The sequence below is a fragment of the Paramacrobiotus metropolitanus genome, unplaced genomic scaffold (genome assembly GCF_019649055.1).
Source record: "Paramacrobiotus metropolitanus isolate TYO unplaced genomic scaffold, Prichtersi_v1.0 Parri_scaffold0000054, whole genome shotgun sequence".
Classification (NCBI taxonomy): Eukaryota; Metazoa; Tardigrada; class Eutardigrada; order Parachela; family Macrobiotidae; genus Paramacrobiotus; species Paramacrobiotus metropolitanus.
In genome coordinates this window covers 812,031-824,268 of record NW_026570274.1, presented here as the reverse complement: position 1 = coordinate 824,268, position 12,238 = coordinate 812,031, and the positions used below count along the sequence as shown (strand labels likewise).

At 42.6% G+C, this 12,238-nt stretch overlaps 1 protein-coding gene across 1 annotated transcript; it reads left to right on the top strand.

Annotated features, from left to right (window-relative positions):
* Positions 1 to 8,534: 8,534 nt before the first annotated feature.
* On the top strand, positions 8,535 to 10,054 carry LOC129592714 (uncharacterized). Its single transcript, XM_055488816.1, has 2 exons — positions 8,535 to 8,660; positions 8,919 to 10,054. The coding sequence occupies exon 2, from the start codon at positions 8,928 to 8,930 to the stop codon at positions 9,912 to 9,914; it is 987 nt and encodes a 328-aa protein (XP_055344791.1). The 5' UTR covers positions 8,535 to 8,660; positions 8,919 to 8,927; the 3' UTR covers positions 9,915 to 10,054.
* Positions 10,055 to 12,238: the final 2,184 nt, after the last annotated feature.

The following is a 12,238-nucleotide window of genomic DNA, read 5'->3' as shown; positions in this document are numbered from 1 at the left end:
AGCTACATTAATGAACCATCTGTGAGGACGTAAGCGTGAAGCGTCAATGCGTTTAATGGGTTGGGGATGTTGTTGGCGTTAAATGGGTTGGGTTTGGGATGGGATGGGGTTGGGATTGGGGAGGCGACAATGCGTTGGGGATGTACTATACAAATGCATAGATTTTTGCCAAACTTGAAACAAATTTTATAAGCACGTAACAGAAAGCGGAATCATAGGCGGCGCCTATCTGCAGCGGGGGTCGCAAGCAAGACACTGTGCTTAAGTTGTCGACGTTAATCAATAAAAAGTTCACCAAAGAACACAACGAAATTTTGAAGTCTTCATCAGGTTTAAATTGTGTGTAAACAGTTGGAGGAAACTGGAAAGTATTTTTATTCTAAGTGGTCTAAAGGTTGACATCGGTGTTCGTACGGTCGCATCACTGGATTGTTTTGTCGGGACGCACTAACTAAAATTTAACGAAGCTCCGAATGGTATCTGAACCAGTAGAAGTACTGAAATACGGCTACAAAAATTTCAGTAATTATGGAGCTTTTTTTTATTTGTAGTTCTTGACAACTGACCGGCATATGCTGCTGATTGATTTGCGAGAAGCTTAAAAACTTTGTTTTATAATTGCAAACAAAAAGGACATATTCCTGGAAATTTTCTAATTTTTCGGGTCTAATTTCGGGTCAAGTCAGCGGAACGCGACAATGTTTTCTCAAAACGGCCTTAAACATTTAATTATTAAACTGTGATACATTCTAACTGCTACCAATCTGTCAGTCAACTATGGTCAAAGGCCCAAAATAAAGAATAATTTACGACATTAGTAATGATAAGCATAACCAAACAGGTATTGTGCAAATACCGTTTGTCTCTGCCAATGAAACTAATCAAACTATATTATTATTAATATTCTTATACGCTCCGCTCAATAAAACTAAATTTGCAGTCATGGGTTTGTACTTTGTAGCTTTCCATAAATAACAATTTATCGCCGATTTATTCCGCGCAGTTTGCGCGGGGTCTACTAGTAGGTTTTATTATCACCAGTTTCTATTGCTAGCTGCCATGAGAAGAATCACATGACTGCGTTCGTCTGTCTGCGTTACGGGAAAGCATCCTGTCATTCCTGACTTTCCTATGCAATCCTACTGGCTTGATTGTTAAAACTTTCTTTAGTAGGCAATTGCCATCATTATTAACAAAAAGTCTAAGAGCGGTAACATTGCATAATTAATCAAATTCCAACGTTAAAAATTACAACCAAATTTTCTATCTTCTCGTAGATTTAAAGGCATTTCTTTGTTGTTATTAGAAGATCTACTGTATTGTTATTCTTTTTCAGTTGCGACATTAAAAGCTGTATTTTGTATCGAAGCGGAAAGACAGTATTGACCAGTTCACGTTCAACCTTCGATTTTGTTGTCAATAAGTACTGTATTTTAATTTGTACTTGTGTCACAGTTGTGTGTCTTCTCCAGATAAACAATTTGGTGGAAGTAATATCGTGGATGATCCCCTAGTGCAAACATTAAGGAGGACAGACTATCACTGGTAGCGATCGGTTGTCTTTCATGCATATGCCGCTCTTTTTAATGCGCCCGGTGCGGTAAACCTATATCTGCAATCCGCTTGTACGAATATTTGGACATGCAGAATCGCAGATGTTTGTTCTTATGAACTACGATGTATGTACAGACAGTACAGTCAGTACAAAGGATTTAATTATAAAGGTAGCACAATACAAAACGTAGGCGGCAGCAGGTAAATATTCTCCCGGGAATGAAACCTAAGTTATCGATCGTCCACACTTTGTTTGCGACCAACCACGATGCCCAAAACACAGGATTTTATTTAGAAGGACATTTTCCTGAGGGAGTCAGCTCTGTTTCGGTTTACCATGCGACACAATACGTTTTTCGTGTGCGCGAGGGTCATGTTGTGTGTTTTAACAATACTGTATGTACGTAACGTAATCATTATTTTTGGGACATTGGCTGTCACGCATGCTCGACATTTGATATTTTCTCTTGAGGAGAAAGAATAGCGTCGTTTTTAGCTGCATCATTTCTAGCTAGTGATTTTGATTTGGAACAAGTACTTTATGTTCGCAAAATACCGACTGATTTGTGCCTTTACTGCCTTAGAACGAGACCCTGTTAGGCTGTTCTGACCATTAAACCGCAATTAAATTCCGGTTAATTTAAGCAGGACATGGATCTTGCGTTCTTTAAAATTGTGGTGTGAGAGGTAATACTCTTTTTACGGTTATAATTATGAATTACCTGAAATGATGAATACTTTGTATAACAATACAACTGCCTATAATTCAACATTGCCCTTTACTCCTCTGCCACTGGCGGCTGTAGTTCGGCAAAATATAGTTTACATGGGCTACCTGTACCTTTTTGTCACTATTATCAGTTACATGAGCAATACTTTCCTCCTCGCCGTCTTCTGCAAATCTTCAGCTCTTTGGATACCATTCAGCAGCTACATTGTAACCTTGTCGCTGCTTGACCTTAGTAAATCATGTACTAGCAATTTGATGAACATCAGCAACTATCTGGAGCGAAAATGGATCTTTGGAAACGATTTATGTCAGTTGTTACTGTACGCTTCCCAAACTATAAGCGCGAACATTGTGTATATGCACGCGTTAATTAGCCTGAACCGATTATGGGCGGTCATCTCACCGTTTACGTACCGCACATTACACACGCGAAAGCTAGCTGTTGGGTTAATTTTATTTGTCGTGGTTCTTGTCAACGCCCTATCGATGCCGATATTTATCGCAAAAGATATCCGAAATTATTCGCCAAGGTTAAAGGACTTTTGTCTGTATCAATTTGGTTTGCAACCGTCCTTGTATTTTATCATGTACGGATATTTGACCCACCCGGCGCCGCAGTTACTCGTTATGATAATCTATCCTATTGTCGCCTGGCGCGTGAAGATCACTCTACGACGAAGGATGCGATTGGTGACCATTGAGATGCAGCGGAATCCGGAATCCCATCGGCATCTCTCGGGGTCAGCGCAAGCGTACTCAGTTAAGAGCACCGACCACTCCGAGGTCACACACCGGTCGAAGTGGCGCGAAGCCAGCCGACATTTCGGTGTTCTGTCGATTCTGTTCCTGAGCGCGGTAGTCTTCTGGACGCCTGGACACGTGGCCCGCGGCGTCATGGTGGCCACACCGATTCTGGATGTGAGGATTTTGGCAATCAGTGATTTCCTTTTTGCTTTGGATTGTACGATGAATCCACTTTTGTGTCTGATATTTTCAAAAGAATGGCGCCAAGCGACGGCGGTAATTCTGCATCGATTTCGCTAAAAACGCACATTTAGTCTCCTTTTTTTCTGAAAATGATTGATGTCCTATGTACAAGGACTGGAAAGTTTTTCAGCAACAAAATTTAATACCAATTGCTGTCGAGAGCAGGCAATCGTAATCGACGATGTATAATTGTGCAGAACTTCTTTCACCATCATAATGATTGTACGTACGTTGAATATACAGCCGTACGATGAGTTATTTACCAATACATTCAAGATCACGGAAAACTAGAGGATGACAATAATGTCATTATCAAAGCAGCACGACTGCGTAAAATTAACGACCCGGTACATAGTACCAAATTCGGGTACATACACGGGAACTTTCGCTGTCGCGCACTCCTGAACACTTTTTTGCATTGCTTTATGACATTTTGTAGCTAAAGGATTTATATATAGATACGAAGGCGTGAAATCCGTTTTCGTGCAAAACTTGAAGAGCATCTGTTCATAATGAGACTTTTGGTACACCTCCGCGCGTTTAAACTTTTGGAATTTTATTTCACTAATAACTCCCGAACCGGATGTTGCGCGCACATACGGTTTTTCGCCTATATACGAATCCTTTGGCTACAAAATATCATAAAGCAATGCAGAAAAGTGTTTGGGAGTGCGCGACAGCGAAAGTTGCCGTGGATGTATACAAATTTGGTGCTATGTGCCGGGCGAAATCCCTTAAACTGAGCACTCAAATACACCATTAATAAATTATTCAAATTCACCGTAAATCTGGCTCGCACGAGAATAAGTATATGTTCTTACGTACTTCGTAACAATTAATGTACAGAGTACAATGCAGTACTCGTATTAAAGCGGCACAACCGCTGCCCAATGCCCATGCAAACTCGTGAGTCATGACAGCCAGGCAGCAGAACTGCAGGCCGTTATCAGATCCTGAGTCCTGACAGATTGCGATTTGTACCAGATGCAGATGTACCAGATGCAGAGGCACGGGCGACTGAGTTTTTGCGCCAACGGATTAGCATTGACGTCCAACGCGGGAACGCGGCCTCTGTCATGGGAACAGCACCAGCATCGGCCAACTTAGACGAAATGTTCTGTGTGATTAGGCCGCCCATTTCCGTAGTCGGCTGAGGCTGTGTATTCAGTACAATTCTTTCATTTTTATGTAAACTTGTGACTGTATTGTAGCGCCAAGTTTTCTTGCATGATCGTTAAATAATCCAAAGTTTCCAGTGTTCCAGACCTGTGGTCGAAAGCCAAAATATATATCGACATTTGATACCGTATTTGATACCGTTTTGATACCGTATATCGACATGTATATCGACATTTGATACCGTATTTCGAGATCTGATTTATATGTACGATTTTATTTAGAAAAGGGTATACTTCTGCCGTAAGGCATAACGTACAATGGACGCCAAAATTGAAAATTGTCTTACACTTATGTAATCACAAAACTCGCGCAACCAAGCACTTTTCTGTACTGTACTCTCGACTCACGATGTCTCTGTTTTGTATGGTCTTTCCATGCAACACTATACTGACGTCACGTAATTCAATGAGTTCGGTCTTTCAGGCCTAATGAACCGTCTGAACAGCTCGAACCCTTCTGTGGGTACTCCAGTAATCAAAATCAGACGGTTCTTTGGAAAGCCAGACTTATTCTTCTACTTAAAGTCCCAAATTTGATTTTTGTTTTGATTTAAATTTTAAATTAGTTTTCTGAGCTCGTTTCGACATAAAATTCATTATTGTCGTCGTGGAAAGGATTTAAGAAACTGAAAGTTTAAGCTGTGAAATCTGAGGGAAAAAAACTGAACCGTTACTGTTCAACGCGCTCGAAAACCGATCGTTAGCCGTTACTTTGACGAGTATTACAGCCAATCACGCTCATTGGTGGATTGATGTTCACCTGATTCAGCGAATTTTTTGAACCGCGTACAGTGCAAGACTGGCTACACTTTACAGAACCGAGACATATTGAGCCGAGAGTACAGTACTTACTCAAACAGCCAAATTTTTGACTGGCCATCGGCCTGCTGACATTTACACTTGCACATTTCCCAACGAAAACCATCGACCAATATCTCAAACGAATGAGGAAAAAATTTCAAGAATTTTGATACCAAACAAGGTGTTCTTTATAAGATCTAAGAGATAATCCAGGCATCTAAAGTTTCTCGTAGACATAGCATAGAATTTGCATCCGCGGTTTGGTTTCAGTTTTCACACAGAAATCGTGTGCTTTGTCTACGACAAACTAAAATGGCTGGATTTTCCCTTAGATCTCATGAAGGATGACATGTTTGGTATCGAAATTCTAGAAATTTTTTTGTCTTTCGTTTGAGATATCGCTTGATGGTTTTCATTGGGAAATGCGCCAGGAACAAGTGTTCGTATTCTTGCGCATTTTCTGTTTATTGGTCATTTGGTCCTGGCCATTTATTTTTATTGGTCATTCGGTCCCGGACCGAATGTAAGACAATTTTGGCTTCCATTGTATTGTGTTCCCTGTTAAATGAGCGATTTTGTAAAACACCTTTCCAGCGCTTCTGGGTTTCTCTGTCCATATTAAATTAAAACTAAATAATTACTTAAGTATATTTAATTCCAATGCTAATATTGTGCAGTCTTTAGTAGACGTGGTTAGTTAGCGTATACTGCGTTCCGTTTCAGGTGAACACCAAGACTCAGGCAAGCAAGAAAACCCGTAAATATTGTTAACTGAAGCGAGATTCATTAATAGATACAATCATACAGCACATTTCTATGGGTGGAATAATCTGGGGGTAAGCTTCCATATGCCTGTCTATACCAGCATAACACAATATGAACAGAACAAAAACAACAATGCAGTTTTAAGAGGTTATAAAAAGAATATTTCCTCTAGTTTCTCGTGATCCGGTATTGTCCCCATCACGCACATGGCATTTCCTCTTTGAATCTGTATAGAGATCCGCTGCCGGAAAAATTCTTTCGCGCGTGGTTGTCCGGTAGCGGCCACTAAGAGGTGTCCGATTTTATCGACCAGCTTCATCGCTCCGCCGCCCAAAGGTCCATATACTTCGAAGGCTGCTGGGGTGAAGTTATACCTTGGCTGCAGCCACGCATGTTTTGCGAGTTTCTTTGTTTCGGCCATTTCTGCTGCGGCACCGACGTTGACGGATGTGCGGTCAATATATGAAATTGTTAACTTGATACTGGAAAAGTGGGGAATTTATGGTTGAATAAAATATTTTGGCGTGAATGTCGTTCATGTTCTGCACCAGCTGGGCTATAATTAAGACCTTCAGCGGTGTGGAGATACGGTTGATTAGAGGCGCACTCGTATGCCAGATTCCAAATCCTTTCTAAGCGCTGCCAAAAATTTACTAGCAGCCTCATGCTCAAAACTGCAGCATGTGGAAATACAGTATGAATTTACGTAAGCGTACACGTTTTTCTTATAATTTTTTGTTTCCGGCTCACCTCGACACAGCAAAAAGTTCAGTAACCAAAAAGATCGCACATCCTGACCGAATGTGAGATTTTCAAATGCAGACGTTATGAGCATGATGTAACAATTGTACGTTCGTTACTGTTAACTAAATAATTGATATTTACAGAAACCGTAGTTAGAGTAATGAGCACATCCGGTACAGGTTAACTTCCGATCGTATTAGCCCACGCGAAGCCTGCTTTGCTTTGCGCGACAGAGAGAGTGTACACCTTGTAAGTGTTGTTACTATTTTCTTTTTAGTTACAGTACCTTCCTTCTTGCCATCTTCTGCAAATCTTCTACTGACCGTGAGTGCCTTTGGACACCATTCAGCAGCGATATTGTCACCGCTGAACCTGAGTGAATCAATGTACATACGGTCAGCTTCATGCACATCAGCAACTATCTCGAGCGCCAGTGGATTTTTGAAAGCGATTCATGACACTTGTTCTTGTATGCTTTTCAAGCTACAACATAATAATAATACGTGCCGAACTATTTACAAGCACGCGTTAATTAACCAGAACGATTATGGGCGGTCATCTCGGTGTTCAAGCACCATATGGCATACTCTACGGGCCACGCGAAAGCTAAGCGAGGGTTCCATTTATTCATCGCGGTTCTTGTCAGTGCACTATAGATTCCGATATTTATCGCAAAGGATATCCCCCGAATTATGCTCCCGGTTGAGAGATCTTCGTTTTGCAGCCGTCACTGCGTTTTACCATGTACGGATACTTACAGACTATAACGCCCCGGCACCACAGTTACCCGTTACGATAATCCATCTATCGTCGCCTGGCGCGCCAAGAAGGATGCGAGTGGTGACCATTAAGATGCAGCAGAATCCGGAATCGATCGGTATCTCTCCGGGTCAGGGAAAGCGCATTCTGTTAAAAGCAACGACCGCTCCGGCGTCACACACAGAACGAAGTGGCGAAGCCCGTAGGCATTTTGGCGTGCTGCCGATTCTGTTTCTGAGCGCGGTTGTCTTCTGGACGCCCGGACACGTGGCCCGTGGCGTGATGGCGGCCACACCGATTCTGGATGTTAGGATATTGGCAATCAGTGATTTTCTGTTTGCTTTGGATTCTACGATAAATCCACTGTTCTGTCTGGTATTTCCCAAAGAATGGCGTCAAAGGGCGGCGGTATTTCTGAATGTTTTCGCTAAAGTTGCACAATTTTTATTTTCCATTTTCTCGAAATCTGTGATGTTCAGTGTGTCTACTCTAGTAACTGGGTAGTTTCACCAGTCTAGTTGTAATTTTGTACCAAGTCTACCGAGAACTGACGATAATTCATTAGAATCGGAAGAAAATTGTCCAGATCACAATCATCTATGCCGATTTAATAACGAATTTTTCAGTACTTATGGTTACGGTTACTGCAACTTATATTATCAGATTCTATACTTAGACTAATTATCTGACTGACGACGATGTCACGTATAAATTAATACAAAATTACTAATAATTCAAGACCACAGAAAACCCAGAGGATGACATCATCTTTGTTAGAGGATTAAAACCACCACTGTGCCGAAACTGGGCTCTTATTTGAATTGTAAAATTTACCGTTGAAGTACGAAGTACGTATTAAAACCTGTCATTCAACCTCGTACAACTGCGCTCGTACAACCATAAAGCGGTAGAGCCGCTGTATAAAGAACAAAACTCCTGATTGTGAGTCATGACAGCCAGACTGACAAGTAAGCTTGAGCAGACTACATGCCGTTATCAGATACAGGCAGATGCTGGTCGTTTCAGATGCTGATCGCTGGTCTGAAATTTTCAGAGGAAAACTTTTTTTCAGGAGTTAATTTCAGACCTGTAACCGGAAGTCAAAGTAGTAATCGCTACTGTGTCTCGGGGAATTCGATTACGTAAGTCATTACTGTCACGCCAGTCACGGCACCAATAAGTACTTTTATCGGTTGGGATGTAATGCGGCTAGTGCCTGCAGTTTGGAACGATTTTGCGAAGATGTACTTACCTTTCTAGTGCTTTTGCGATGCTCTGTTCATATTAGACGAAGAAATTACTAGTACGTCATTGTAATCTTGCTTTATTGAGAATCATTACGAATTTTTAGGTGTACGTTTTTTATCTCACTCTCACTTATCTGTACGTGTTAATAACAGGTATACGCCATGTGTAAGACGAGCAAGAAAACCCGTCGAACGGCTGGCAAAGGCAAGCCAACCCCCGTACGCGTTATGCCTCTGAGACGGGCTGACGCATCTGTTTTCACCGCGGAGTGCCGGAAGGATACTCTTCGCAATCCAAGTACAAGCCAAGGAGATACAGTCTGGTTTTGCCCGTACTGCGACGAATCGTTTGCAAAAGGAATGAAGGGTAGCGCTCTAGTGCATCTTTTGGGCAAAAAGAAGGCGAAATGTAGCTATCCATGCGGGATCTGGCGAAATGGACTGCGCAATCCCGTCGACCGCCAGGATTATCTTCATGGTAGGTTGCCGAAGAAATGTGTCTACTATCGCCGGTATCAGGATAACGCCATGACGAAGCTGGGAAAGCCAACATACGAAGAATGGAAGGAGAGCGACAAACAGCGCACCATCCGATTACATCCTAGCGATGTCGAAGAAGGCATGAATCTACGGAATCCACCAGTACCAGAAGATTCAGCTGAAGATTTCCAGCCATCCACTCCATCGAAAGGCGCAAAACCGGCAAAACGTCGCATTCCAGTTTCTCGAGAATGCAGATCGAAGAAGGCAAAAACATCTGCGCCAGTCGCAGAAAAGAGTACGCAGCCTTTACCGGAGCAGACAACGAGTGCACCGTCTCTGGACAGTTCCGATACGGTTAAAGAGACGGCGATACCGGGCGACACTTTTCTGGTTACGGTGTACAACGCCGACGGTACAACCGTAGCCCAAATTTCCGTACCCGGTGCGTCTCCACCCAAGATCACTGTCGAGAAGAAACCAGCGTCCCGACCGATCATCACCCAACCGGAAACGGAATGTGCAGGATATGATACGCCGCGTCGTTCTATTGAGCTGAATCCGACCGTTACCGGTTCTGGACCACGGAAGAAAGCAACGACGTCATCAGGATCGCAGTCCCGTGATGGCTCGCTCGATCGTGCAGTGAGATATTTGATGAACTTGTGAAATAAATAATTTCTGTCTGCCCCTTGTACCGTTCACTTGATGATTTCTCCATTGTTACTGAAAATATCATAATTGTAATATTTATTGTTTATTATTAATTTCTTTAACGTAAGTACAGTAACTAATGTTTTCTTATGTGGCTTATGTGTTTTCTGTTCTTATTAATTTTTATAATAGTTCATTGGTATGGGAATCACCCGATTAAATGCTACCAGCATAACTGTTGTTTTTTATTTTGCATCTGCGAAATTAACTGAGTGAATAAAACGTTTTGGCGCGGATGTCGTTCAGATTTCTTTTAACAATTACTATACCGACACCGTATTCTATGCTGCAGTGCGTCCGGCGCCATGAGACTGCACTTGCAAGTTGTATAAAAACTTAGTATACAGTATACTAGTAAGTTTGTGAAACTGGAGAAGCATTTTATCATCGTCGCAAAAAGAAGTCAAATTAACGTGGGCAGTAGAAGCTAATTGTTCCTTTGGGAATAAAAGCGGGCATTTCGATCGCGTGAATCCCATTTCTGACAAACCAAAATACCAGTTAAGTTCAGTCGTATTTACTCGTTTTCCTTCCGTAATCTATTTATTTATATAAGAGGAAAAGCTAAGCCTCTTCCACCGTTCCCCTGAACCGCTGCCGTCACCCGCCGGGAGTGTGACGTTACGGCAGTACATATGGTTAAATTTGGCGCGGTACAGAAGCGCCATGTTCAGCCACAACGTCATACCCCAGTCGGCTGACGGCAGCAGTACAGGGAAGCGGTGGAAGATGCCTGGTTTTGCCCCCATATATACCGGAAGCTATCCACAAGGTCACGTAATTTTAGTTATCGGGTAAGTAGAATTAAGTAACTCCATAATTTTATCGTACAATTTTACCGTGACTTCATCGTATAATGTTATCGTACAGCACTTTTAGGAAACACCCTATCGATGCTGATATTTATTGCAAAGGAGATTATACGCATCACTTCAAGGGCTTCTGTTTGTATCGGTTTGGTTTGCAGCGGTCGCTGTACACTGTTTTATCATTTGCGGATACGAGACCAGCCGGTACCTCGTTATGATAATTTAAGTTTACCCCATGTTTGCATGGCGCGTCGACAATATCACTTTATGACGAAGGATGCGAATGGTGACCATTGAGATGCATCAGAATCCGGAATCCAGTCGGCATCTCTCGGGTCAGCGCCGACTCAGCGTAAACGCATTCAGCTAAGGGCACCGATCACTCCGAGGTCACTCACACACCGGGTGAAGTTGTGTGAATCCATTTTGGCGTGCTGTCGATTTTGTTTCTGAGCGCGGTGGTCTTCTGGACGCCCGGACCCGTGTCCCGCGGCGTCATGGTGGCCACCCCGATTGTGGATGTGAAGATACTGGTAATCAGCGATTTCTTGCATGCTATGGATTCTACGATAAACCCGTTGCCCTGTTTAGTCTTTGCAAAAGAATGGCCTCAAGCAACGGCATCGATCCCGCTTGAAGTCCAAGTCCAACATTTAGCTCTCTTTTCTTCTCATAATCATTGGTAATTGTAATCAAATTAGCTGTAAATCTCTGGAAACTGCGGTCGTACAAAGATGGTACTCATTTACAATACTAGTACTGTATTATTTATTGACACATGTACAATACAAGTACAATACCAGTGCAGCCGCTGCACCTTTTCCGGAGCGGGGTTTTGTTTTCGAGGTTTACTGAGCATACGATATTAACTTTACAATACGCAGTTTGTAGTGGATGCTGTTATGTGACTTATACTTTCTATGAATTTCCAGGGAAACCGTGAACGCCGTGCCTAATAACAGTAAGAGGCATCCAGAAAAGCAACGAAATCGTTGATCCGCTCGCAGTTAAGTTAAAGGTCGCTCGCAAGTTAAGCCTCGTTATGTCGTTGAGACTTGCTGACCCCTCCACGGAACGTCGGAAGGATACTTTTCGCAATCAAACTGCAAGTCGATCGCGAGGAGGAAATGAGGTCTGGTTTTGCCCTTACTGCGACAAATCGATTGGGAAAGGACTGAAGGCCAATGTTCTGCAACATCTTTTGGGCGCGCAGTCACACCGAATTCCTCACTACCCATGTAGGATCTGGCGACAAGGACTGCTGGATCCCTCGGACCGAGAGGATTATCTTCATGGTCGGTTGCCCAAAAAATTTTTATACTATCGGCGGTATCAGGATAAGGCCATGACGAAGCTGGGAGAACGAACAGACGGAACGTGGGGAAAGAGCGACAAAATGAAAAAGATCCGCTTACATCCCGAAGATTTTAAGGAAGGCATGGAACTGCGGAAGAACCGACTCCACCAGCT